The 27,376-nt window shown below is 50.9% G+C and overlaps 2 protein-coding genes and 1 long non-coding RNA gene across 3 annotated transcripts in view; 2 read left to right on the top strand and 1 right to left on the bottom strand.

The window, feature by feature from the left end:
• The window catches only part of KIAA0319L (KIAA0319 like), a 32,666-nt gene extending 12,804 nt beyond the window's left edge, over window positions 1-19,862 (bottom strand). Inside the window, exons 1-9 of the mRNA XM_075437692.1 lie at window positions 19,791-19,862; window positions 18,570-18,736; window positions 12,996-13,681; window positions 7,383-7,674; window positions 5,203-5,304; window positions 4,273-4,370; window positions 2,993-3,080; window positions 1,703-1,795; window positions 892-1,024 (exon numbers count right to left, since the gene is read on the bottom strand). Of these exons, the coding sequence (XP_075293807.1) occupies window positions 892-1,024; window positions 1,703-1,795; window positions 2,993-3,080; window positions 4,273-4,370; window positions 5,203-5,304; window positions 7,383-7,674; window positions 12,996-13,681; window positions 18,570-18,711 (1,634 nt within the window). The 5' untranslated portion in view covers window positions 18,712-18,736; window positions 19,791-19,862. The remainder of the gene's footprint in view (window positions 1-891; window positions 1,025-1,702; window positions 1,796-2,992; window positions 3,081-4,272; window positions 4,371-5,202; window positions 5,305-7,382; window positions 7,675-12,995; window positions 13,682-18,569; window positions 18,737-19,790) is intronic.
• On the top strand, window positions 9,327-10,457 carry LOC142363404 (uncharacterized). The gene is made up of 2 exons (XR_012765727.1): window positions 9,327-9,490; window positions 10,232-10,457. It is a non-coding gene; the product is annotated as an uncharacterized LOC142363404 (long non-coding RNA).
• A 291-nt stretch (window positions 19,863-20,153) lies between the features above and the next one.
• Window positions 20,154-24,692, top strand: NCDN (neurochondrin). The gene is made up of 6 exons (XM_075437870.1): window positions 20,154-20,428; window positions 21,509-22,495; window positions 22,688-22,914; window positions 23,072-23,296; window positions 23,510-23,652; window positions 23,971-24,692. Exons 1-6 carry the CDS (start codon window positions 20,327-20,329, stop codon window positions 24,405-24,407), a joined length of 2,121 nt encoding a protein of 706 aa, XP_075293985.1. The 5' UTR covers window positions 20,154-20,326; the 3' UTR covers window positions 24,408-24,692.
• Window positions 24,693-27,376: the final 2,684 nt, after the last annotated feature.

The following is a 27,376-nucleotide window of genomic DNA, read 5'->3' as shown; positions in this document are numbered from 1 at the left end:
CTACCTCCCAACAGGAGACGTTCACTAACATGGACAGCGCGGTTCACTACTGACCCACGAGGAGCCTGAACACAAGCTGCCTCCTCAGCTAGGGCAGTACCACACAGCAGAACGGCTTTTTGTTAAAGGCAGATCTGAACATCAATCTGATGAGCTCATATACCAACTGCTTAAGAGGGAAACAGTGTTCAGTCACAGGTACTCAGGTTTATTTTAAATAGATGTGCTGATGCAGTGCGTGGACATCACACCAAAACACAGACCAAAGGAAAAACACAGAGCAAACATTAAAGTGAAATCACAGAATCACAGAATAGTAGGGGTTGGAAGGGACCTCTGTGGGTCATCTAGTCCAACCCTCCTGCCGAAGCAGGGTCACCCACAGCAGGCTGCACAGGACCTTGTCCAGGCGGGTCTTGAATATCTCCAGAGAAGGAGACTCCACAACCTCCCTGGGCAGCCTGGGCCAGTGCTCCGTATGTGCATAAAACTATTAGGCCTCATTCACTTATCTGGGACAAACACTGTGGATTTAAAAACTGGATTTAAAGACTGCATTTCTTCCTAAGCCTTTACCCAAACAGTTTAGATCTGACATTTCAAGAGACATTTTGTAGTGCTGGCAGACCATTCATTCCCTTCTGCCATCTTCTTAAACCAGTGCTACAACTTAAGAATAAAAAGTAGCTGGATAGCGTATCTCTTCTGAAACGAAAAGCTATGAAACTATATGAAAGTGTAGGAGTGGAGAGAGAGAGTACATCACAAAATAAAGTTCTTTCCCTCGTGTTTTTTTTTGTTTTTCACTTAAACCAGACTAACGCTTCAGGAATCTTGTACATTTTACTCTTAAAGGATGAGAACTGATCAACTCTTCCAGGCATAACCTACCTGAATGTGTAATTCCCGGGTACCAGGTTGGTCAGCGTCAATATGGCAGTATCGCTAGAAACCTTCTCCTCCCGCAAAGGACCCTTCAGTTCCTCCCAGTGATAGCTGACGATTTTATCATCATCAGTGCTTTCTGTTTCAATTGTGGAAGAAAATGCACATATGAGCAGTTGGAAAACGCTGCTTCACAAACCCCAGATGTTCAGTCCCTTACTTCAGTACTGGGCTTGATGGGCAAAGGCATTTTTAGCCCAAGCCCAGAGGTCTCACGCTCAGACACCCAAACCGCGTGCTCTCCTCTACCTTGTTTCACAGGTATACTTTAACACCCTTAAGCCCAGGTTTGCACATGTGCTGAGGGAAGACAAAACAACCCAAAAGAAAACACTAACAAAATAACACTAGCTGGGGGTAAGACAACCTGAACATATTTAAAGAACCTCCTGAAAAGCTCTAGTGCAGGCCAGGATCAGTACAGGTGGTGTACGACCTAACTACCACGTTTGAAGCTTAATGCAACAGGCCAGTAATTTTGACTAACAGTAATTTCTTTTTTTTTATTCTAAGCAACCTCTAGAGTTTTCCTTTTTTAGGAGACTGGTTCAGGCCAGCACCCTTCAAAAGGAAGCACGGAGAGGTGCTGTCGTGTGCGTATTCCCCTCTCCCAGCAAGAGAGACTGATTCTTTTCACTGAAGCGTGTTTGATAGCGTCACAGCCACTTCCTCCTAAACCTTATCCAAAGGGCCAGCCCAGAAGGGAATACACAGAAACCCAGCTTGCTATACTGCGTGTGAAGCTGCAGGTACTCACGGCTGCCATCAATAACAGTTGAAATGGTTGGCAGTGAAATCTCCTGGAACTGCGGGGACACGATGGCAACGGGAGGCTGATTCACCCGAGGCTCTGCAACAATAACCGAGCTGTTACAATGACATCGACAGGCAGACCACGATGAGAAGCCCTGGCCAAGGAACTCCGCAGAACATTGCACACCAGGAGTAGCAAGCAGACACACATTGCACATCCTCTTCCCTCTCCCCAGCCCTATCAACCCCCTCAGTCTTGCAGCCAGCGAGTCCAGGAGAGGAGTTCAAAGCGTGGGATATTGCTGTGTCCCGCAGCTCCAAGACAGCCACCGATCAGACTGACTGCACAATCAACGACGGATTCAGGCTCTCAGCACATTATACACCATTGTGGGGAAACAGCGCTAACAAAAGGGAGTTAAAAAAGCAAGGAGGTGAACTGCCACCACCCTAGTGCTCTGGACATGGCTGCACCGCATCAGTTCCCCCACACTGGGTCAAGCACAGACCATCCTAACAGCACAGTACAGTTTCTGGCCAAAGTTTTGCTGCCGCTCTGAAAAATGAATGGTTTTGCTGCATGCTGCCAGCTGCAGACTGACTGCTTATAAGGAAATGATCAGCAACAGCATCCAGAAGGCCAGTCGCTCACTCTTGCTAATTTAGCGAGTGCAAGAGCACTTCTTTGCCCACAAAGGTTGTAGAAAAAGTCCTGCCAAAGTGTGCAAAATACAGGTTTTTTGCTTAAAAGGAGATGTAGAATCCGTGGCTGCCTCTTCACACAGGCCACCTAAAAAGTGAGCCCTGGTGAGCCAGTCAGCACCAGCTACTGTACACCAGCTCATCTGCAAACCACGCCTCACAGTAAGGAACGAGAGTTGACTCCACCTGCCTGCACCTGGGACTGATAGTCTTTACTGGACAGGGAAGCAAAGAACCTCTGAAGGAGCTTCAAAGCTCTGGCTTCCCTTCATTTTTTGCTCCTGCTGCTATAAGCTTTCTACCCAGTTACAGCTATTTTTTATCGAAGTGGTGGCCTTCCAGGGCGAGGCATTTGCTAAGCACTTCGGTATCAGTATTCCAGCTCTTCTATGGAGTGGTTGGCCTGTACGCAGTATAGCAGAAACAGCTATGTGTACCAGCAACAGTTCCACCCCCCAGGAAACAACTGAATACACACATAGATACTGAGCACAACAAATTTTCACTACGTTAAACCAGGGTCCAGCCAAATAAGCAAACCACCATGACAGAGGCATCAGAGACAGACGAAGGCACAATTCCACCAACTCACTGGGATTGACTGTTACATTCACGTAACCCTCTCCGTGTGCGTTTTCCCCATCAACGATGACTCTGAATTCGTACAGCCCAACAGTAAGCTGGAAGCAAACACAACAGATTATTTACCTTAGGATGGTAGCATCTTGTCAGGAGCCATGGGGTGAAGTTACCATGCTTTGGCAGGGTAACACATTAGCAGCATAAAACACAGGCAATTACGCTTCACCCCAAGCACACATAGCAATGGATGGTTTCCATGCCAAAACGGTATTACATATCTTTGCGTTTACAATGGCTATGCAGAAACCAAAGACCAGTATTTCTTTCTACCACGGGTGCCACAGGATTGCCGGTCAAGCTTTATTTTCTAGCAACAATAGGCAAACAGAAGAGAGATAACAGAGATTAGTTCAGGTTGTCTGGCCACAGGAATGTGTACTAGCAGATTGCATTTGAGATGAGAAAGGCTGCACCTAAGAGAAGAAAATCTCTTCTCGTGTGTTTTTACGAAGCAAAGTATTTCTTCTCTTTTTTCCAGGTGACGTGAGTCAGGCAGTCACCCCTTCATCATTCACTGTTGAGCCAAGAAGAGAAGGTGAAGGACTAGGTGCTGGATAACAATCATGGTATCCAAAAGGCTGAAACCCTGACAGAGATAGACACACTCCTTTCGAACGGCTTTTCTCTGCACGATATCGTGACTAAAGCCTGTAGATTTTTTCCAAGTGCAAGAATCCAAGATGCTGAAAGGAATGTCTCGAACACAGAACTGTGCATTCACACAATATTTAAAGCCATTCCCTTATTAAGAATCCCCATGTGCAGAAACTGGCGACTCTTTTCAGTGTTAAGAGTTTGTCTAAAAGCAGCAGCCAGGTATGTGCTACGAGGTACTCCAGAGGTACTCCACAGCTCTCGTTAACGGAATCAGCAAGGCCCTTTCTCAGTGGGTAGTACAAGGCTTCAGACCTAAACAGACCACCACACTGCTTCAGTAGAAATATTCACAACCCTTTGATAACGTTAAATTGTGCCATTTGTATGGCTTGACACACTGCTTGTAGGCAGCTTTTAGATCCTGAAATCAGTTTCTTCTTTCCCTCATGCCAGATCAATCTCCTTTTTGTAAGAGACTCAGAAGAGGGCTTGCAGTCAAATGCTGGCTGCCTGCCCATCATGCAATTTCCTGTTCATCCTGAAATCACACACAAGCCTTTCCTGGCTGCCAGGGTCCCCATCTTCTCCACTTGGCATTTAACACAACAGGCTACGAAGCAGCAAAAGCTCTACCTTAGATAACTTAAGGATCTGTGAATGCTTCCCTTCCATTTCTCCACTGTAGTCTTTCGGATGAGTAATCAATTCCCACTCATAGGAATACGTGGTTCCTTCAACAAACATAAAAAAAAAGTCCAGACATTAGTTTTTAAAAGACTGCCTTCCACCACGCGAAAGAAATGCAAAGGTATTAAACATTTACAAGGCACATTCTGCTGCACTACGGAGAAATGAGACAGCTTGGAATTTGGGCTGCAGCTTTTTGGGAATATACCCAGGAAAAGAGACAATCTGCTTCTAAACACATTTACTCCAGAGCCAAAACCCATCTTTCAGCCTCTAAGGCGTTAAACAGCTTTGGAACAACCACAGCTCCAGGATAATAAGAGAGAAAAATTGTGCCCTCAAATCCTGCAGACACACCATAATGCCAGTTCTTGGAGAGGAATGCACCTCATCTCTCTGTAACGTGCCTGCCTCTCCTCTGCAGTCTCCCCCAGCCGCTGTGGACAGAGCTACAGATCAGAACTTCACAAATACCTGCGAACAATTTGCATGACGAAACGAGGAGCGTACAGAAATCTGTTCCTCAGCACGTCAACCCCCCAAATCAGATTTCAACCCACCAAACGAGAGCTCACTTGCTAAGACAGCTCGTCACCTATCAGCACATATCACGAATAGATGCTGCAGATCCGCTGCTTCCCCACATACCGCTTTGAGACTACGCCCTCTCCCAAATCTACTGACTTTGGAGCAGTTTCAATGGTTTTTGTGTCTTGCTATTTTCTGTGAGAAGCACAGAAGCACAAGATGAAAAACTTCTACAGGAAAGTTTCTCCGACAAAAGACATTTTCAAGACCACCCTTATTTAATGCTGGAACGCCTGTTTGCCATTTCACCATCACAAGCCCTTAGCAGAGATCCCGGGGAAGCCTTACGAAGTGGCGGTTCAGGAAGCACAAACGCATTCAGCTGAACTTCATTCTTTGGCAGGGTCACTTCGACGCTGTCTCCAGCAGAAACTACCAGCTCCTTCATAACTGAGAGGGAGAAACACAGGATTGAAAGAAGAAAAGGAAAAAAAATTAAATACGTACATAAAAACCGCCTTGGTTTCAGATTCTGTGGAACAAAAACCAGCTACAAAAGGCTGTATTTTGTAAACATCCCATCACTCAATACAGTTCCCGTTTCAGGTTTCGCTCTCATTGTTAATGCCAAAGCGCTAATGGGGCTTTACAACTTTAAGGCAAGCCCCAAATTACTCCGTCACCTCTCTTTGCAGACACTGTGCAGCTCCTGCCCCTTTTCTACAGGGCTGAAACGCGACCCTCGCCCCGCAGCGGGGCACCTGCTCCCCAGCCCCGGCAGCACGGGCAGCCCTTTACCCGACAGGCTTTCGGCAGCCATCCCCGCTGCACTCCCACCGCACAGCAGGACAAACACTGCTATTTATCAAACTGCAATTCCAGATCTTCACAAATATATGAAGAATCCATGGTATTTCTTTTTCGAAAAACTGCTTGGGGCTAAGAGATTTTTTTTTTTAAATCTGCATAGCTCCCACACTGAGTATGGGAACTCAAAATGCAAACCTGTTCCTTTTATTTATATTTTTGTTTCAAGCCATTTAAGAATTTTCTTGCCATTCCACTTCAAATAAATTGATGAGTAGTTTGTTTTTAAAGACTACAGGGTAAAGACTTGAAAACTGTGGCTGGCGACATTTTTTTTTTTTCTGCTTGCTATCAGCATTAAGGTAACCAGAAAGTTGACCGCATTTCTTAAGAGTACCTCTCAGCCTCCTCTTCCCTTCCCATTTGCTTTATTTTTGTCTCTTTATTATTGGACCTGAGAATTATGCATAGAAAATAAGAATTAAAGTTGCTTCACACAAGTTTGACCCTGTCAAATACAATGTTTCAGAGATATTCATTAAAAATCCAAGTTTAAAAGACTGGGAAAATGTCATTAAACATTTAGCCTTTCTTCCATCTGTTTATTAGCTACTGGAAGTAACCAGTTAACTAGAAGATAACACACTCATCAAACTCTTTTTTTCCCCTTTCAGTTACTCCAGATCCTGGGATATAACAACTCCATCAGTCTTTCAGCTGCAGAGTTCCAAGGCAAAAAGAAATCTGATCTTAGTAGGAAAAAAAAAAAAACAAAAACCAACAAACAGACAAAAAGCCAAAACCCTGCTTGGAAAAACTATGCTTCACATCATCTTTGTATTGTTCAGCAAAGCAAGGAGGCCCTGGCTATGTTACTTTTCCAACACAAGCCACTGAAGATGTTTATTTTCCAGTTTGAGCTGGGGTAAGCCCTTAAAAAGAACACCAACTCGTAAGTACAAGCATCCAGTCAGCTTCCTGCCAAAAAAGCCTTTGGATGCAGCATTTCCTTTACGCTTTCCATTTGTTCCCTTGTAAGGGAAAGGAACCCTAAACTCAAAAGAAATTCAGCTTCCGTAAATTGGATGAACTGAATTCTGAGACATCACTCCACCAGCCTACACCATTCACCGTATGTACACATCCTCAGTGGGTGGGCTGATGGTCTGGGCGAGTTAACAGGGCTGTCCAAAGTGCATTTTGGCTTTTATACATTTTTAATAGTTTAAGAAATACCAGTGCAAACAGAAACATCATTTTGTTGCAAAGCAAAGCATGGGTTAACAGCCAAGTACATCGCTCTCCACGGCTGAACTGTGCATCGACATTTCAGTAAAGAATCAGCTACACCCCATTTTGAGCAGCCATTAAGATTTCTGCTCAACTTGATAGATAGCAGTGTGTCGAGACTACTGAAAGCATGCTGCAGGGGACTATGCCTTGCACCACATTTGAACTTAGACTTTTGCAATTAAGATATCACTTTCAAGCTGTTGCTGGAAATAGATCCAATGGTCACAGGCAGATTTATGATGCCAAAGTCCCATTCTCAGACCTCACGAGTTAACGGGGTCCAACCGGCTCGTGCGCTGAAGCATGTATCTTAGCACTTTTTCAAAAGTACCATAATTTCTGAAGTTATCTCATACTTTTCAATACTACAATCGCTTGTCAGCAAAACCTGAGCAGATGAGATCTGCTGGAGCACCGCCTGTTCTCACCCGGTGTGGTGGCAGTGGTACTTGGTGACGCAGCAGCGCTGGTCTGTGTCGTGGAAACACTGCCATTCGTGGGAACTCCGCTTGGCACAGAAGTAGCTGTCTCCATCTTCGTTGTGCTTTTCCCTGGCACAGGGCTGACTGTGGGCAGCACATCTGAGGAGTGAGGACGGACCAAAGCATCATCTGGCTGCTCGGGCTTCTCAGTCTTTCCTGCGGCCGTCAAGCCCTGTGCTCCAGGACTGGAGAACGTGGCCAGCACCAATGGTTCTGGTGCAGATGTTCCTGTGTGGACCTGAAAAGAAAAAAGTTGTCTTAGTTTGAGTGAACGCTGAATGTCAGTTTTGTTTTTACCGTGTTTAAGTCGCATTTCACCTCCTCCAGTTAGGGAGGCTGAAGAGCCCCTGGTTTGTTTTTCCCAGAGCAGGATGTTTTACTGCTTCCTCCTCTCTCTTCCGAGTTGCTTCGCAGTGTTCTTCCTCCACAGGAGACAGGCTATGTCTAGCTCAGCTGAACACCAGTTAAGACCACAGATTTGACTACAGCAGCTTAAGTACCATGGTTGTTGATGTGGCAAACGTGACAGAAGATCTAGGTTCAAAATCGCAGTGAGTGGAGCTAAACGAACAGAGAGGCGGGATGAGGCAGAAGCAAAAACAGAGACCGAGAACTGGGGTTCATTTGGGCCGTTTATTTTGGCCATGTAGTCCTTTTTCTAAAGCTGTGCAGTTGGCAAACACAAAGCAGGAGGATTGCAATGGCATTTTTACGTAATAATTGAATCACTGCAGCAAGAGGAAATTTATTTCAGAACCGCTCTTCAAAGCACGGTGACCCGAGACAAACTGCTGCCTGCGTGCAGGCCACAGGAGAGGTCGCTGGGGCAGGGAGCTGAGCTCAGCCTGCTCGCATCCATACAGGATGAGCCACTTTATTGCAAATAATCAAAGTGACAGGAACAATTTCCTTTCTTTCATCAGAAAATTCCTTTTACAGTACCTAGCCCCACTCCAGTTCTCAGCCTGCCAAGCAACACTCCTGACAGTTCACCTTCCACCAGACAGTACACGTGCACAGCACATTTTGGTGAGCTAACGCTATTCTGAGAACATCTGCTGAATATTTAAAATGGAGCCATTTCCCATCTTTGACTTACGAAGCGTTTTGGAGCTGAATCGCTCATCGCTACTCCCCACCAGAGGAGCTGATCAAATGTTCACATTGGAGGAAATATTCTCAAGCTTTTATTCCATGTTGCTGGCATCCAGTCCAGTAAATGGGAACTGTAAAAAATGCTCTGGGCCATGGGGGGCAAGATCCTGGCCAGTAAATGGGCTGGGCTTCAGAAACACTAAATGCCATTGTAAAAATAAAGCCATCCTGCACATAACACCACTGCCAGCCAGGCCAGGAGCAGTGATGCAGGCACTGAAGGCTTCTCTGCAAGAAGGGGTTGTTTTTTTTTTTTTACAGTCTTCTGCAAATAATTTCCTCTCCCCATATCTGAGCTAATTTTCCCATTTTCCCTCAGTCACAGAATGTAAATAATCTCAATTCATTCATATGTTTGATTAGCACTGGAGCTTTATGGACCAAAGAACCAAACACTACTTGTTAGTGTCACAGGCATAAGCTGGTTTTCTCCATTTCCTTACTTGTTGATGAGGTTCCTTCATCTTTAACAACCGAACTATGGATTCTTTGGAACAAAGATGCCGGTGAAATCTGGCATACTGCTCTGCACTGCTCTTCATCGGCAGTCTCAGGACAGCCGGCTGTCCCAGGCAGTGCCCTCTCACACCCATCGCAGCCCTGGTCAGCTCAGGATAGCGACTCCCTTTTGCCAAGTAACCCAGTAAGATAAAGTCAGAAATACTGGCACGGCAAAAAGGGAACGGCCAGGCAGGAACTGGGGCACTTGAGACAGGCTGTTCAGGAAAGGCACAGGAGCAGAACAACTCCTTGACTTCACACCACTATGGGGAACCACTTCTTGCTTAGCAAGAATCAACCCGACGGGTCACAAGGACGGCTGTCACACAACGCGCAGGAGACCAGCATCCGCCCGCCGCCCACAGCAGCCCAGTCGGCTTTACCCTGTCATATTTTCGGTAAGCCAGATGCTTCCTTAACTCACTTTTTAATGCCTGAAAAAAAAAAGTTCAGAGTTAAGAGATCCTCTTCCTCCCAGAAGTCTTCAGGCTGAACTGACAGCCAAGTGTCTGTGGAGAGCCTGAATGAGATAAGCTTTGCCTGGGGCAGCGTAACAGTCAAAAATGCCTGCAATGCTTGCAAGCTGAGACATTTCTTATCCTTACTCCATAACCCCGAATTCTTTAAAGCAAAGAACAGAAGACTTCATTCTTGGGGATAAACGAGGAGACCAGAAGTTTGCCAGCTGTCCTATCTTATTAGCTTAGAAAATAGAGAGAAGTGGCATATCGGCCTGGGTGAACCTAGAAGTGTCAGACACCGACTGCGATCACTGCCTGCCTTTGGCCTGGGACACGTGAGCTGGTCTCCCTGAGAGTCCTACGCCTGCAAGGTGGAACCAGAGCAGCTATGTGCATCAGAACCTGCACTGAACCTAAGCTACTTGAAAGAAAAATGCCTGGGTTCTGGAATTTTCTTTTCTTTTTTCTTTTTTTTTTTTTCTCATTTAAATGGGCCTTACTTTGCTGAGCCTGGTCTGAAATTACAAAACAGGCTCTTTCAGCCTAGATGGTGCCCTTCGTTGTTTGCACCAGGTGCTGTGTCTGTGAAGACCCTTCAGACACAAAAACACAGGTAATGTCACAACCCACGGCAGAATTAGTGCTGGCTGCGAAGAGACCTTTCCTCCTTCCTCGCAGGATAAGAAGCACCCAGCACTAGCAGGCAGCATGGCAGCAGGAGTCCAACACCAGCCGCCAGAATCGAGCGTGCAGGAATGAGCCCTCTGGCCCTGCTGTGACAACTCCACTTTAAAGGCTGCAGCTTTTTTCCACCATCTGCCTGCAGAACTGCTGCAGCTCATCAGCAGGGCTGCGCTTCGATACTTCTCCTGACTGGCTATTAAATGCATTGCTATATTTTAAAGTTGACAAGTATTTCTTTCCAGGCACCAAATTCCTTCTGCCTCGTCGTAATGTCACTCACTGTAGTGGAAAAGCACAGATTTCTCTTCCTTAGTGAAGGGCAGACGAGCAGGGTGCACTGCAGTTCATCCCGGTACGCTCTCCTTCACCTGTCTCTGGTTCCATAGCACAGATACAGTAAAACCAGAAATTAATGCTAGCTGCACATTAGCAAATCACATTGCAGATGGCTATGGAGCGATCAGAACTGCAAGAAGAAAATTACAGCTCAGTGAGGCAACGTTTTCCTAAAACTGTCACTTGACTTCTCTTTGAGTCTCTAGGAGCAAAGGAAAAGATTTTCCTTCCACACATTCAGTGCTCATCAAGAAGAGAGGAGAATATGCACATTAATTTCTTTCTCCCCTTTTAGAGAGGGGTTGAGAGCCACTGTGACCTCAGACGTCCTTTCCCACTTCAGATGTTTGATGCTCCCAGGTATGAACTGCTTTGCATGCAGTAAAGATCCAACGCTCTCCCCACCCCCAAGCCCCCTCGCCAAACCCTTGTAAGGAATACAGCATTCAATGCACAGCATTCACCTGCTGAAGCCATCTGCTCCATGGGCTGGACCAAACCTAGCCCAGGTGAAACGTGGCCGATTTCAGCGTGTGCGTAACTTTACTCACTTTGGCCCACAACCAACCCAACTTGTAAAACTCCCTGCCTTAGCATCTCCCTCCTGCAAAGGCTGGCCGTGTCCCAAGTGCACTGCCTTGAATGTTATATCCTTGGCCTAAATTAAACCGCTCTCAGAACAGAAATGCAAGGACAGCTGCACAGCTTGCCAGTGAAAGTGGATGGTTCAATAACCAAGGAATTAGCCCAGGGCTGGGTAGAACCAGCGTCAGCTCAGTACTCCTCTTAAGGTGGATTTTTAAATTCTTTCTCCTCCTCAAAAACTCCATCTTAAACCTCAAAAATGTGACTGCCAGGAATTCCATCACCGCCAATACACTTTATTTAATAAGTGTTTATTTTGATGAATGCATTTTGTCAAGAGATACAGACTTTCTTGCTAGCAAAAACCAGTAAGGAGAAGAAAAACCTTTCCCCAGCATACATCCAACAGTGCACCTCAACGACAACGCGAGTGCTTGCTAAAGATGGGAAATCCTGGATACTCAGCAACATTCAGCAGCTGATTAATCCATGTAATTCAATATTTGCAGCCAGTTCACTGGACAGGCACTGAACGGTAATGACAACTCCGAATGCAACGCTGCAGAACTGAACAAGCAGGGAGACGTAACGACTGTTACCCAAGAGCAACAGCAGACACCGAAGCCTGGCTGCGCAGCAGCCTCCCCAGGATGGGGTCACTGTGTAAATCCCAAACGTTAGGAGGAAAGAACAGGCAGGGTGGAAATGCTGCAGTACTGCAGGGGAGAGAGAAAGCCGAGATTTTCAGTCAGCCCTAAATGCTGTGGGGTTCCGGAAAGTCAAGCACGTGTAAAGTTTCAGGGCACAATTTCACACGCCAGCCGGGCTGCCCCGAGCTCGCGGCAGTGTCCCTTGGCTGCTCTCCACATCCTGCTCTGCAGGGTGGGGGCTCAGACCAGCCACAGCCCTACCTGGAACCAAGACTTGAATATAAGGAAGAGAAACAAAGCCAGTCAAGTGTCCAGAACAGGAATGCAACTACAGGAAAAGGCATCAGGCTTCTACGGTGCCAAATTCTAGAAACGTGGCAAAAGGTATTTAAGGAACAGCTTCACAAAACAGGATTCTTTCTATTTCACCATCACGAGTGAACAGGCTTTTTTGTATGACAAGGCTCAAAAACTATCTGCAGATTAAAAAATACAAACATCATTTAACAATTCAGATGTGCCAATTTCTCTTTAAGACTAATATCTAGATATACTGGATCAACATTGTACGCATTTGGAATAGAAACTAAACTGGTTTCATTCAACCAACACTGAGGTAAGCGTTTGTGGATTTGAAAAACTGAAGCAGTCTTCAAAAACAGGACAAAAAAGTTGGCATTAAAGACCAGCTCGAGCAAACAGGCTGACACGAAAGCACACTGGAAACTCTACGCATGAGTCCATAAAACATGGTACTTCACCACCTCAGTTCAGAACTCAAAGGAGAACAGGTTACTTTATTTTGTGGATCTAAAAAGGTACTTTTACAGGTAAGAGTTTTCAACTCCCAGGTACTTCCCACCGACATCGCAGCTCACCTTTCCCTCTCGCCTGGCAAGCATGCTGTGTGAGTATACAAAGGATAAGCATTATCATGATCTCCACCTCCCCTCACCTTCCCAAGGACAGCTAGGAAGAGGAGGGGAAAAAAAACTCTACCCCCCAAAAACCAAACGAAAAACCCAACCCTTGGCCTTGCCCTGTTGACAGGAGGCTGAAAACAGGCATCCAGACAAGTATCCTACCACTTCAGCAGTTTTAAGTCAAAGTCCACATAAAGCAAGACTGAGCAGGAGGGCGACACCGGTCCAAGGCAGCCCCATCTCAGCCCCAGCAATCACACTTACCTGCGGCAAGCCAACGCCGTCTGCATCACTTGATCTGTTCACATTATTGCTTTTAGGAGGGAACGGGCTTTTGGTTTTCTGCTCTCTTGGATTCTGTCCGTTTGTCAGCAAGTCTTTCTTTTGATTTGGATGGCCTGCAGGAGTAGGTTTGTCTGCCACCAAGCGCCTCAGTACTTCATCCTTCAAGCGCTCTGCTTCACCTCGGCTGCTTCTAGATTTGCTGCCTGACGCTCTGGCTGCAGCCGCGCTGCTGGGGCTCGCTGCTACGTCCCTTGTCAGGAGTCGCACCCTGTTACCTGCCGAGCTCCGCTTCTGGAATGACCTCCGCAGCCTTTTTTTCCCCTGGACAGGGATGCCCCAGTCCAACCAGGTCTTCACATCACCCTCTGTCTGAAACTTTAAGAAGTGCTCTGTGCTTTTTGATTTCTTTAAAAACACCAAAACAGAGTCAGAAAAGCCAGTCCTGTTTGCCTGACACATGCTGGGCATAGTGCAGTTCACCTGGATGCACATATTTTCCACGAACCAAAAGGCATCACAGGTGGGGCGCTGGCAGCAAGCAGTCTGACAGGACCGCAGAGTATGAAACCCTTCCAGAAGCTGTAAATGGTGATCTTCCCACGATCTCAAACGGCCACCAAACAGGATCCTCCCTGGCTCGCATTTAGATCTGTTCCAGTTTGCATCTGAGAAAGGGATGGGAACACAAATGAAGACAATTCTCAGTCTTTTAAAGCAGTAGACAATAGATCTGCATCACTATCGTCAAGATGAATTTAGGGCATAGGAGTAATGTGGGAGAGGGAACACAGGACAGGAAATGGGGGGTCCCTGCAATCCACACCTGGGCTCAGTATCCAGCACTTGTGCAGCAGTAATCTCCTACGATGGGCTCACCACCCTTTTTGACAGCAACAGAGCTAAATCCATCCACAACAGAAGAAGTGAAAGCAGCAACATTCCTGTTTCAGAGAAGACCATAAGGCGCAGACAGAACAGTGGGGCTGAGGTCACACAGCCAGTAAAGAGCCAGAAACTGAACCAGGAATTCCGAGTGCAGCTTCTTATTCTAACCAGTGAACAGCATGGCCTCTCTGCCCACAGTTTGCCTTGAAGGAGAACTCTGGAAACCGTGACACTGGCCTGGTTGATGGTATAAAGGCATTTTTCCCTCCTCCATGCTGATGTTTGAGGTCAGTCAGTTATTTTGACTGAAACTGCTCCATCTGAGAAGTCGTTACATCCTCTAGAACAGAGGCCTGCAAGGCCTGTGCTCGCCACCCACGCCACTGTAGTGCTTTCTACAACAGAAATCCCCTGTCAAATGTTTTTTTAAGAGTCAAGTGACTTCAGATCTCAGATCAGTGGTAAAGCGGTAACTGCTTTGCATATGGATTTTTTTTTCTTAGCATGAAAAAATTAGAGTGCTGCAGGGATCAATGGATTAAAGGCTTCAAAAATTCAGAGCTCTGCAGATTAAGGACTCCCTAAAAATAGACTAGTGACCTATGGGACTGTTACGCTGTGCTGTGTTCAGCATCCAAGGGATAATAGGTCACTGGAAGATTACTTTACAAACTATGTCGCTGGACTCTGCCTAGTGCAGCTGGAGACTACGCTCCAGATCTGGCTCCCTGCCTGTCAAAAACAGAGTTCTTGAATACAACACAAATAGGAAACTTTTTTATCCATTAATATAAAGAAGTTTGCATTCAAATTATAATACCTTGATCCCCATTTCTTGATAGAATACAAAGAAAAGTTCAGCAACATGTTACTATTCCAGCTGCTCTGAACGAACACAGACTCCATGTTGCATTATACCCGCGTTCACTACAGTGGAAACTAAACAAATTAACAGGCACGGATGTAGAGGCTGCTGATCTCCCTGTCCACCCTGAAAAGAATTCTCACCCCACTTCTCCTGTCACTTCCAAGCTGCAAACACATTAAAGATGGAATAACCTGAGGCAGAAGAGAAAGGCCACAAAAAACCTCCATGTAATCATCCACCAAATAAAAGTAATGGTGATAGACCTGCAGTGAGCTTCACGATTCTTGAAAGAAGTCTGGCAAGGTCCCCTCTGCCCGGCACAACTCCGACAGCCCTGCCGAGCCACAGCAGGCTCACGTAGCAGGGAGCTTTACAGGCATCAAACATGACACAGACAGAAGTGCAGAGGGGGAGGTACTTCTCTGATCAAGTCTGGAGCTCACAAGCAGTGCTCAGCCTCAGCCTCCTGAAGCACCAATCCTGGAAAACCCTGTGAGACTACAGCAATGCGGATGGACGCAGGCGTCTTCCACTCGGGCCGTTTTAGGCTGCCTGAAGCATTTGACTTCAGGACTTTAAACTGCAGCTGCAAAGACACTTCACCTCATGCTACTGAGATGGCAAGGAACTCTGACCCTCTGAATCACAGCTAATACCCAAAGCTAGCGATATAAAAGTGCTGCGGCTTTCCCCTTCCTCCTGCACCATCCTCAGGTGTGGGAGGAAGGGGAAAGTCACACCACTTCTATAATCGTGCATGACCTGGATCACCTTGCATGACCAAAGAAAGCAAGTGGGGAAGACAGAGGGCATGCTTCGCTGTAATTCGGTGATCCCAAACACCACAGCAGGCGTAAAAGCTTTGCTACTCCTGGTCATCAAAGGTATCCACATAGGATGATTTTCTCACCCACAACGGACGAGCCACTGTCTAAAATAAAGGATGATGGCAATATTCACCTACCTTGTGTGGAATCTTCCGCTACACCAAGAATTTCAACGCAAAAAGGGAACTCACACCACCACGAGGACAAGCTTGGTTTTGAGACATCAGAAAGCGGGAAGCAAAAGTGTTATTTACAGCTTATTGTGAAGCCAGCTCAGCAAAGGCTTTGAAAACAAGGCTCCAGAAAGCCAGCATCAGCTGCAGAAGAACGCACTCGAGATCTGTGACCAAGTCACGGGAGACCAGAGCTCCCTGTGGGTGTCTGCACCCACAACGGTGCAGAAGGAGGGGGAGTTCTTCACTCAAGAAACGTCTAACTGCAACGCGTAAATGAAACTGCGTATGTTCAACAGAGAGAGGAGTTGACAACAGCTCCTTTAAAGTCAGAGAGAAACAAGGAACAGATGGAAGAACTACACTACTGCTGTGAATTTCGAGAGGATCTTACCCATTAAAACTCAGTTTAGCCTAAAAAAATCCACTTTCTGTTAAAGGTAAAGCACTGTCTGTAACACACCCTGTGCAAAAGGGAAATGTGCAGCTTCCTACATCCCAAAATCGCTCCTCCTCACTGACCAGTGCTCATCCACTCTCCTCAGATGTCAGCCCTGGCTCATATATACCACTAAATGAGGCTTTATACAGAACCCACTGAAATTCAGCAGGACCTGCACTAAGTGAGAGAAGGCAGCTGTGAGTACCGGCAGAGTTACTAACTCCTGCCTGCCGAGAGAGCAGACTGTTCAGCCCCTTCCAGTTCCTCGTGCTGGAGCCCAGGCAGTCACGCACGCAGGAACTCGTAGGCTGGGTCAGAGCAGCAGGCCAATAAACCCGGTCGCTGACAGCAACGATGCCAGCAGCTCCTGAGAGAAGCCCAAGAAACCCATCAGCAGGAATGTCCCCAAGGACAAGTCACCTCCTAAGCCCCAGCAGCCCACCCAGCGTAGCACAGCACAAACCACATGGCAACGGCACAGTGGGTGTGCTCAGTCACTTCTCATCACTGTTTTTGTCATTTTTTTTCTTCCCTAGTACATCAGCACAAAAAATGCTGCTCCTCTCAGGAACTCGGGAGCTCCCGTCCCGGCGATGCAGCTCGCAGCTTTGCTGGACAGCAGGGGAATGGAACAGACAAGAACAGGTTCTGTTAATAAGCTCAGGTTCACGGACTTGCTCAGGCAGTTAATCCCTCCTGATATCAGATTAATGATTAAAGACTTGACTCTGTAGACTTTTTAAATCTGTCACATGTAACCAATTATGTCAACATAGTTCCTCTTGCGTAACTCTGCGCGAACACACTATTTCTAGGCAGCCGTAACTCCTCCTCCATTTAACAAACTCTGCTGCCTAAGTGACACAAACAAGACAAAAAAACCCCAAAAATCTCTACAGTGGAAAAAGTGTCCACATCAGGACGTCACACATAATTATAACTGTTTCTGCACACGCACCAGCCGCCATGGTTTTAACTCTCTCGTGCAGATCAGCTCTCAAACACAGCAGCGCTGTCTGGAACACCCTCTCAGAGCGACACAGAATTCACGGCTCTGGACTTCCACCAGGTTACTAAAGACAGGAAACACCACGCAGGAAGCCCAGTCTGCAAAGGAAACACGCGACCCACCTGACACACCACCCAACACACAGTGCCGAGAATCCTGGGCTAGGACCGGGAATACAAATATGTCTTTCCAGGTCCTAAATTAGCAGATTACACAGAATCACAGAATCACAGAATAGTAGGGGTTGGAAGGGACCTCTGTGGGTCATCTAGTCCAACCCCCCTGCCGAAGCAGGGTCACCTACAGCAGGCTGCACAGGACCTTGTCCAGGCGGGTCTTGATTAAGGTCACGCAGCTCATTAGTTTAATCTGTCACTCCTAAGAGTCCAGGAAGGACTGGTGAAACAACAGAGACGCTGCAGCAGCCTAGAGAACACGTCCACCTAACTGAGAAACAAAACCACCCCCTTTCAAATCTTGCTACCATGAGGACACAGCAACCTTCCAGCAAAGAGCGAGCGGCTGGCAGCTGTCGCAGGGTTGATACACACCGAGGTCCCCACCGCCCCGAACCAGTGATTCACTGCAGCTGGAACAAAGAGGGGAAAAAGGCACAGCAACTTTCTTCAGCAGGACCTGGTGAATGCTACGTGTACGCGTGGGAAAAATGCAACCTCTTGGTGAAGCCGTGTCCTCAAAACACTCACGGGAACTTACCACGTCTCTCTGAAAAGTCAGAATCTGAACTTCCACACAAGCCACTAACTCGGTTATTTACTTGAGCAGGAGGCTGGTTACTCAAGTTTGAACAGGAAATAAAAGACCAAACCTAATAATTGCCTGTAGGCAAACACGGATCATTACCATACTGTGTTTGGGGACACTTAAACATTTGAGGGCAAAAAAAACATTCCGGTCTTCCCAACTTGCTTTGAGTATTCCCAAAATGAAATTATTTTCCAGATTATCACTTGTTCCTTTCGTAAAAAAAAGACTCTCAGCTCAGAGAAAGCTCTCTATGAGATATAGGCAAGTGCCTGAAAACCCAGCACCGCTTGTGAAGATGCCCAGCAGTAGCTGGGGGCAGACGGACGCCCTGCTGCTGATCACCTGGTTACTCAAAACAGCAGCGGTTATCAGAGCAACACAGCCTTGGAAGAAGTGCCCCCCCCCATCTCTCCTACCCTTTTGGCAGCTCATTTATATTAACGGTGGGGTTTTGTTTGGCTTTTAAACCAGCTACAATGTCTAGCAGCAAATAATTTCACTTTCAGAATACTTTAAACAAGGGAGAGGGATAAATATCATAAAAACTACAGGCGCAGTCGCAGAGAGAACAGAAGAGTCACCTGCTGAGGAGCTCCAGGCACACAGGCAAGCACACAGGTAGAACAGCTGCAGACTCCTCAGCTGCCTCGCAGGTCTTCCCAGGCAGTATCGTGACAGAAATCGGGCGCTAATGCTGAACTTGGGTTCCAGCCTCTTCTCCATGGCCTTTGTGGGCAGCAGCAGGGTTCTAGAAACATGTAAGAGAAGAAATATGAAACATCCACCACAACTGGTATGTTCTTGCACAGATCCAGCCAACACTGTGAAGAGCACGGAGCATTTGCAGAAGAAAAGGAATATCTTATCTGCTGTGACTTAGTCCAGCTGCTGCTAAGTAACTATCAATGCAAGACACTAAAATGAAACCCTTAGTAGCAAAGTTCCCAGTGCTGAACTGCAACAGGCCACCACGATGGCCCTTCCCATCGCCCTTGTGACCTCCTCCTCCACCATTTTCAGTGGCAAAATATCCAATATCCGTCTACTAGACTCCACAGACGCATCTGGGAAATTCCAGTTTCAGCTATGCCAGGGCAATGGACGGGCAGCCAGCGCAACACGGGCGCTGCCAAACCCAGCACGTCTGCCCGGCAGCGTCATCGCTCGCGCGCCGGTGCTGGCTGGTGCCAGGCGGCAACAAAGAGAGACCAGAACGCAGCAGCGCCGGGGAACGCCGAGCTGGGGACCCGCTTCGCCTCGTATCTGCCTCCGCCGGGCACGGACCGCGGAAGCGCTGACGCTCCCGCTCAGCCCTTCTGGTGCCTCTTCTGCAGCCTCGTCAGCTGCCAAAACCTGAACTCGCTGTAGGTCACGTAACAGGAAAACATTAATTGTTTGACAAGCAATAAATATGATCTATTTCCAAAGAATAAGGAAGCGCCAGCAGGCACACGGAGTGAACCCCGCTGCTTCCGAGGAATCACAAGGAGCGTCGCCCGCCGGCCCCAGGCACCGAGGGAGCTCCCCCGGCCGGTACCAAGGAGCGGGGGCTGCGGGGCGGACACCGGCGGGAAACCCCGCGACGGGGGAGGCCGAGCCGCGGCTGCTCCCGTTAACGGGTCCTTAGGGCAGCTTTCCGCCCCGCAGAGCCAAGCACCCCGCTCCCGCGGGGATCCGGGGCCGGGGCGTCGGCGCCGACCGGGCGGGCTCGCCCCGCACCGGCCCGGCTGGCAGGACACGGCGGCGGCCCGCAGCCCCCGGGGCCGGGCCGGGCGGGAGGAGGGAGTGCGGCGGGTACGTACCAGGGGCGCCGGGCTCGGCGGCGGGGCGGCGGCCTCAGGCGGGCGGCGGGGCCGGGCCGGGCCTCCAGCGCGGCGGGCCGGGGGGCAGTGCTGCCTCCTGCCCCGCGGCCATGGCGGCGGCGGCGGCGACGGGCGCCCGCTCACCCCTCACCCGGAAGCTGAACGGCCGCCTCTCGGAACCGGGGCCGCCTCTGTGGGCGCCGGGCGGTTAGTGCCGGTCCCGCGGAGCCGCCGGTCCCGCGGAGCCGCCGGTCCCGGGTACGGCGGGGCGGGGCGGGGCGGGGCGGGGCGGGGCCGCCCTCCCGCAGCCAGCAGGGCGAAGAGGCCGCGCAGCCACAGGTGATTTGCCCACAGGCCGCGCGGAGGAGGCGGCTTCAGGAACTGCCCAACAAGGCGGCAGGCGGTTGGCCGGCGGCGAGGAAGCGGCGCACGGATTGGCTGGGAGGCGTCACGAGCGACACATCAGCGAGGGAAGGGGCTGAGGACCCGGAGTGCTGGCGGGTTTAGTCCCTGCCCGTAAAGCGAGGGACCTGGCCATGGCGTCGGGCTCCGCAGACGGAAACGCGACGCTGAAGCGGTGCCTCGGCGTGCTCAGAGACGCGAGGAACGACAGCGAGCAGCTCGCGGCCCTGCTCCTGGTGAGGAACGGCGGCGGGGGAAGGCGAGACCCGGCGCGGGCGGCCAGGGTGCCCGGGCGGCGATGGCGGCCGCGCCTGCTGCTCTGGGGCCTGCGGGCAAGGCGCTGCGGGGCCTCGGCGCTCCCGGCAGCAGGGCTCGGGAGCCTGGCCCGGGCGGCCTTGCCCCGCTCCCAGAGCCCTCTGGTAAAGCTCGGGATCAGCACTGAGACCGAGTGCCCAGCTCAGTGGTCAGGGGTTCACTTTCCCCTGCTAACTAAAGTTATTCAGAGTTCTTATTTTCTCTGTTCAGTCACGTAAGTTTGAGCCAGTACTGGGGACTCAGATCAGTGAGCAGTGGCTTCTCCCTTGCCACTGTCACAGGCTGTTGACCTGCAGCAGAAGGGCACCTCTGCTGTGCCCTCTGTTCCCTGGATGCTCGTTGCAGTTTTCCCCTGTGCATGGGAGCTGGGCTGCTCCATTCCTCCCCTGCTGTGGCCAGAAGGTCGAGAGAGGGGATTCTGCCCCTCTGCTCCACTCTGGTGAGGCCCCACCAGGGGAGTCCTGCATCCAGCTCTGGAGGCCTCAGCACACGACAGACCTGGACCTGTTGGAGCGGGTCCAGAGGAGGCCACAAAAATGGTCAGAGGAATGGAACATCTGTCCTGTGAAGAACGGCTGACAGAGTTGGTGCTGTTCAGCCTGGAGAAGAGAAGGCTCCAGCGAAAGCTTATTGCGGCCTTTCAGTACTTAAAGGGAACTTATAAAAAGGATGGGCACAAAGTTTTTGGCAGTTGTGATGGAACAAGGGGCAATGATTTTAAACTGAAAGAGGATAGATTTAGACTAAGTATAAGGAAGAAACATTTTATGATGAGGGTGGTGAAACACTGGCACAGATTGTCCAGAGAGCTGGTCGATGCCCTAGCCTTGGAAACACTCCAGGTCAGGTTGGAAGGGGCTCTGAGCAACCCTGCTCCAGTGGAAGAAGTCCCTGCTCATGGCAAGGGGGTTGGACTAGATGGCCTTTAGAGGTCCCTTCCAATCGGAACCATCCTGTGAAATTTAGCAAAGCTTCTTGCTCACCCCCGGTTTGCCCTACAGGTGACCAAAGCGGTCAGAGCTGGAGAAGTAGACGCCAAGACCCGTCGCCAGATCTTTGATGCCATCGGATTCACGTTTCCAAATCGCCTGCTCAGCTCCCGGCAGCCGCCGGCGGGCTGCCCCGAGCACACCTTCCGGGCGCTGGGCCTGACTCTGTTGGCGTGCTTCTGCACCGACCCGGAGCTAGCCGGTCACTCCCAGATCCTGAACAAAATCCCAATCTTCAATGACATCCTGGTTTCCCCCTGTGATCCGGACAGCGCGTCCATGATCGACGATGTCTACCAGTGCCTGAGTGCTGTCATGGCCACTGCCAGGGGCCCCAGGGAGCTGGTGACCAAAGGGACGGTGTCTGCCCTATGCCAGGCCTACGTGAATTGCAGTTACGGCTCTGACCGTGCCCTCGCGCTGCTGTTGGGGCTGTTGGCCGTAGCAGAGGCGAAGTGCTGGCAAAGAGACGCTCCCCACCTCCTGGCCGTGCTGAGCAAGCTCTCCGGTGATTTTCTCAGGGCTGAAGACATGACTAAATTTGAGCTGTGTGACATTCTGCCTCACTTCATCCCCTTGTCACCACCCCTCACAGAGGACTCGCAGGGCTGCGAGTGCCTCCACAGACTTTACACAGGGCTGGCTGACATCTTGGGCAGTAAGCTCAGCCAGTCGCAGCGGGACCCTGCTCTGAAGCTCGCTGCCTGCCTCGTCCAAGCCTGTGGGTCAGAGTGGATCCCAGCAGGGAGTGCTGGAAGCAAGTTCCTGGCCTTGCTGGTGAATTTGGCTTGTGTGGAGGTCCGCCTGACCCTGGAGGAGCCAGATCCCGTGGAGGCGGAGGGGAAAAAAGAAGTGGTAACAGCCTGCTACGTCCTTATGGAGATGGGGATCCAGGAGTGCCTGAGAGAAGAGAAACCACTGCTAGAGGAGGTGCAGAAAATGCAACTCATGAGGATCATGGAGGAGGCGTTTGGAGCTGTAATGTTCTACTTGAGACAGGTAGTGTAGAGCTTTCAAGCAAAGAGCATGTTTTTGCGGCTTTCTCTGGGAGGCTTTGATAGCTGTTCCCTGGGGTGCTGAACGGGTGCTCAGCACCTCCATCTTGGCTCCCTGTGGTTTTCCTGTCTGTGGTAGCTCTATAGGACAGTGGCCCTATCATGTCATTCTCTGTCTGCTTTCTTCTTCCTACAGGTTAAACAGGAGGAGCTACAAGATCCTTTTATATTTGCTTCTGTTCGAATCCTTGGAGCCTGGATGGCAGAAGAGACATCTGCCCTCAAGCAGGAAATCTGCGAGCTCTTGCCTTTCCTGGTTCGTTATGCCAAGAAGCTTTTCAAAGAGGGCAGCACAGCTGCGAGTCTTCCTCAGCCCGAGCTGGTCAGCACCGAGGGCTCTGGCTTACCCCAGGATGCACTGAGGTATGCATTTTAAGCACGGAATTGAAGCGTTTTAGCACAAACCTGCTCAAATCTTCTTCTGTGTACCAATTCCATGGCTTTTTTCCCCTCCCATGTGGGTGTAAATGCAGGGCTTAAGCCCATGTGGTCTTGTGTTTCCAATTCTTTCCCCTCCCAGATTTCTGCTACCTGGCTTTTGCCATTTAACAGCAGAGGACAGGCCACGGGACATCCTCATCTCGGAAGGGGCACCAGCACTGCTGTGTGAGTACTTCCTCCAGCAGTGGGAGGTGCTGACCACCGAGCCCGGGTCTCTGGCTCCGCTGACAAGCGCTGAAATGAGTCTGCAGACGGCGTGTGGGATTTTCCTGAACCTGGTCGTGACTGCACCGGACCTCATCAGGTAACAGAGCCGCAGGAGCCTGCTTTAAGATTGTCAGTGGAAGGAAAGAGGGTACAGTGTGAAATGAATCTTTGAAGACAGTGGGCTGGAAAAGGGATGTCCCTTTTCCAACACCAATCACATCACTTTTTTGGTGCTGCATTTAACCTTGACATTTTCAGGTGCTTCTGGCTCTGCTCAGGAAATGCATCTCAGGGTTTGTTTTCTCTCTAGGCAAGACAAAACCTTTTCCTCCTTGATGGACATGTTGCTGAAGTCCCTTCCTCTTCTGCTGCCCCAGAAAGACCACCTGGTTCTAGCAGCCAACATTGCCACTCTGGGCCTGATGATGGCCAGGCTCCTGGCAAGTTCCGCAGGTGAGAAGGGTTCCCACTGGCAGAGCTGCACATTGCTCAGCGTGGGCAGAGACCAGGTCTGGGTGGTTGGGCTGGAGAAAGCAAGTTCAAGGGAAACGGGTCCGGTTTCTGTCTCTGGAAGAGACAGAACGAAAAACCTGGAGGAGTGAGGAATGTGCAGAAAATTCAGCAGGCTGGGGTCTGGGATGAAGCGATGCTAGGGCAAGAGGATGGTGTTCTGCTCTCCCCAAGAGCCCTGCTGCAGACAGACCCACCCAAGGGTCCCTCCTTGGGCCGGGCGAGCTCTGCATCGAGTCATTCATCTCCTTTTTCTTCCAGTTCTTCAGGGGACGCAGTCTGCCAAGGAATTTTTCAGAGCTGCCATTCGCTTCCTATCAGAAGCCCACACCGCTCAAGCAGACCCTGGCAGCGACGGCTTGGCCGTGGCCGTGTCACCCGCCTACGTGCACGCCTGGGCCGACGTCCGTGAGCTCTGGTTCCTGGGGATGCAGGCCCTGGCCGGCTGCGTGCCGCTGTTCCCCGGGCTGCCGCACGCCGTGCTCGAGGCCCGGTGGCTGGAAGGCCTCTCGGAGCTGCTGACCCGCGTCGCTCCGGCCTCCGTGGATTTTGAACTCGTCGCTGCTTTCCAGGGCGTGTTGGTGGAGCTGGTCGGAGCCAGCAAGGCGTGCAGGGACGCGCTCCTGGCCCACCGCGGCGGGGAGTGGGCCAACCTGTACGGTATGGCAGCGCTGGAGCAGTGTCTGTCGGAGCCGTGAAGAGCCAGCAGCACCCTGCTGTGGGAGATGAGGCCAGACACCTGCACAAGATCTGTTCGATATTTCTCACGCACCCTTTGGTGCCGAATGGGGACAAAAAAACCCATTTAAATGACCAAACTTTGTGAAGCTGGAGTGATGCAGCAGAGCTCAGCGGCATTTGCGCTGTCCACGACCTTACGTGCAGAACTCTTGCTGCCTCAGAACATTTCAGCGTGCACCTGCTTGACCTCCTGTCAGTATTTCTGTTTAAAAACAACCTGATTTATTATTAAAGATGTTTTCTGTTGCTTCGTTTTTTAAAATCCTGCAGTGTTGGGACTTATTTCTGCCCAGGGCCCCGGGAAATTGCCTGCTTCTCCTGCTAATGTGCTCTCCCAGTTTTCTCACAGTAAGCCCCTCAGGATGACACCTTGTCTGCTGCCAGAGGCTGCACGTTGGTAAAGGAACCTGGTGTTCTTGTAGAGGGCTGCAGAAGGCAGGAACGGGAAAAGCTTTGCCAGTAGCAATGAGAACAGCTCAAACATGGCGCAGACCTGTCCTGTTCCGGGGTGAAGATGTGCCAAGGCCCTTTTACCGTGCTGAGGGACGATATCCCCCACTTATATGCACGACTGGTGCCGTGGTCCCAAATTCATGCCTAGAAAACCTTCACAGCACCACTTGCCGTTGCCTCCTTCGCCCTGTAAAACACGCCCGGCACGGCGGTGAGGGTTTGTGCCTGCTCAGGCTCCCTCTCGCTGCGGGGCTGGGCTGTTCAGGGGGAGTTCTCCACACTTGCAAGGTGAGGACTTCGAATCACAGAATCATCAAGGTTAGAAAAGATCTCTAAGATCATCAAGTCCAACTATCAACCCGTCACCAGTGTGCCCACTAAACCTGCAGGATTCAGCCTGCAAAGGCCTGGGCTCTCTCCAGAGCCCTCGGGTACGGGTTGCGAGAGCAGAAAGGAGTGAATTACCCCTCGCTGACTCCCTGCGGGCCCAGGAGCCGTTCGCTTTACCCAAGAGAAAGGCCACACGCACTATGGGAGTAACTCGCTCATACCACTGGCTGCCAGCTCCCGGGTACCCCGAGAGCCCAAGCGCAGAGACCCCCGCAAAGCCCAGCCGGGCGGTTTCGGAGCTCGGCGGGCAGAGGAAGGCTCCCAGCAGGGCCGCCCGCTCGGGCTGCAGCCGGCTCCGGGGGGATTTTCCACCAGGTGTCAGCCGAGGAGCTCGCTGGGACCGGCTCTCCAGCCAGACCCCCCGCACTGAGCCTGGCTGCCCCCAAAACTCGTGCTGGGGGGGCTGCAAATCACCCAATGGAGAGGAAAATTGGGCGAGGACCTCTCTCGAAAGGGTGGCCGAGTCTGGGTGTATTCCTGCGCGATACATATTTTTAGCTCACTGTTTTATGAAAGCAAACACCTTACACAACCGGAGAGGAGGCATCTGCTGTTGCTCAGGAGTATCTTCCTGATCTTTCCAGCTCAGCCCTGAAAAGTCGGTGCAAGTTGGAACAAGGGTTGGTGCTACCAGCAGCGAGCGACGCGAGCCAAGCAGGCAAATGAGCCTCCTGGCCTCGGAAAAGAGCAGAGCTCCGCGAGAGCGTGGGCTGGGAGAGTCTCCCCGCCCTGCCAAGAACACCTCAGCCCTGCACCACGGGGAAACATCAACACGCTGGAAGAGGCAGAAACACCTCTCAGATTGTCAGAGAAAATATCCAAACCCTCAGATGCTTTACCTTCGGCTGTTCCCAGTCCTGGACGCTGCTCTGCCTCTGGTCAAAGGGCGTGGGCTTCCCATTAGTGATAGGCTGTCATTAGCACTAATGAGAGATATGCACCTGTATCAGCAGGAGGGTGCTCGCCTCTCTCCACCCCCAGTGCTGCACTGGGCTCGCTGTGGTCACTGGTGCTGGCTTGGCTGTCGTCCATCCCCACAGGCAGTGGTGGGAGCTCCCGCAGCACCTGACCCGGGATCCAGGCTGGGCCTGCGGGACCCCGTCCAAGAGCAGAGCAGTCCTGGACCCAGGGGTCTTCGGCTGCTGGTCTTGACTTCCAGGGCAGGCTACCTGCTCACGGCATAGCCACGCTCCCTAGGAGCAAACCATGAGCCTGGGCGAGAGCTCCAGTTTATCCTTCTCCACATCCCAGGGCGGGGGGTGGTGGGCACCCGCAGGTGCCTGGAGAGGACCAGCTGCCCCTCGTTCTCACACTCTTCGGTGGGAAGTCCCATCAGGTGTGAGAAGGACCACCCCAGCCTGGCCAGAGCTGGGCCCTCCCAGAGACCCCCATGCTCATCATGGACTTATCTCTTTGCATAACACGACACACGCTCCTCTCGGCTGCCCGCGAGCTGGCAGGGGACGGGGTGAGACACCAGCCTTGCGCTGGGACGTTGCCAGGCTGAATGCTGGAGGAGATGCCTTGCGTAGATGCCAGGGCTCCGTGAGCAATCGCCCAGCTCTCTGGCCCCAGGACACCACTTTCCGAACACGTTCTCGGACAGGGCACCCCTAACAGGCTGTTTTCCCTCCTGAGAGCCCTGGGCTCTGACATCACGGAGCGCAGCACGTTCAGGAGAGGAGGGCACAGGAGCTGGTGGAGGCCTCCTGCCACGTCGGCGTCTCCGTTGGCTCTGCCTGTGCCGGTCTGCAGGCCCCGGCACGCCCGGGGCGGCTCAGCCCAGCGCGAGGGAGCTGGTGCCCCAGCAGCCTGGCCAAGGCTTCAAAGGCTGGAGGTGCCTCCTCAGCCACCCCGAGCTTTGGAAGCCCAACCACGGGCTCTGCCACCAGCAGCTGGCATCTGCGGGCATCGATCCTCTGGTGCCGGAAAGGCGGATGATGGCATCGCCTAACGTCCCCTGCCTGCCACGGCGCTTGGAGATCCCAGCACGGAGCGGGACTGCAGCCAGCAACGCCCAGAGCAAGCCGTGCTGTATCTCCCCGTGCGTTTTCCACGGCAGGGCGAGCTCTCCAGGAATGAG

Source organism: Opisthocomus hoazin, chromosome 17, assembly GCF_030867145.1.
Source record: "Opisthocomus hoazin isolate bOpiHoa1 chromosome 17, bOpiHoa1.hap1, whole genome shotgun sequence".
NCBI lineage: Eukaryota > Metazoa > Chordata > Aves > Opisthocomiformes > Opisthocomidae > Opisthocomus > Opisthocomus hoazin.
Note: the sequence above shows the minus strand (reverse complement) of the source record. Positions and strands in the feature narration are given on the sequence as shown.

Coding starts and splice junctions, on each gene's coding strand:
- NCDN (XM_075437870.1), top strand. CDS start 20,327: ATGGCGTCGGGCTCCGCAGACGGAAACGCGACGCTGAAGCGGTGCCTC. Junction 20,429..21,508: donor AGCTCGCGGCCCTGCTCCTG/GTGAGGAACGGC, acceptor TTTGCCCTACAG/GTGACCAAAGCGGTCAGAGC. Junction 23,653..23,970: donor GCTCCTGGCAAGTTCCGCAG/GTGAGAAGGGTT, acceptor TTTTTCTTCCAG/TTCTTCAGGGGACGCAGTCT.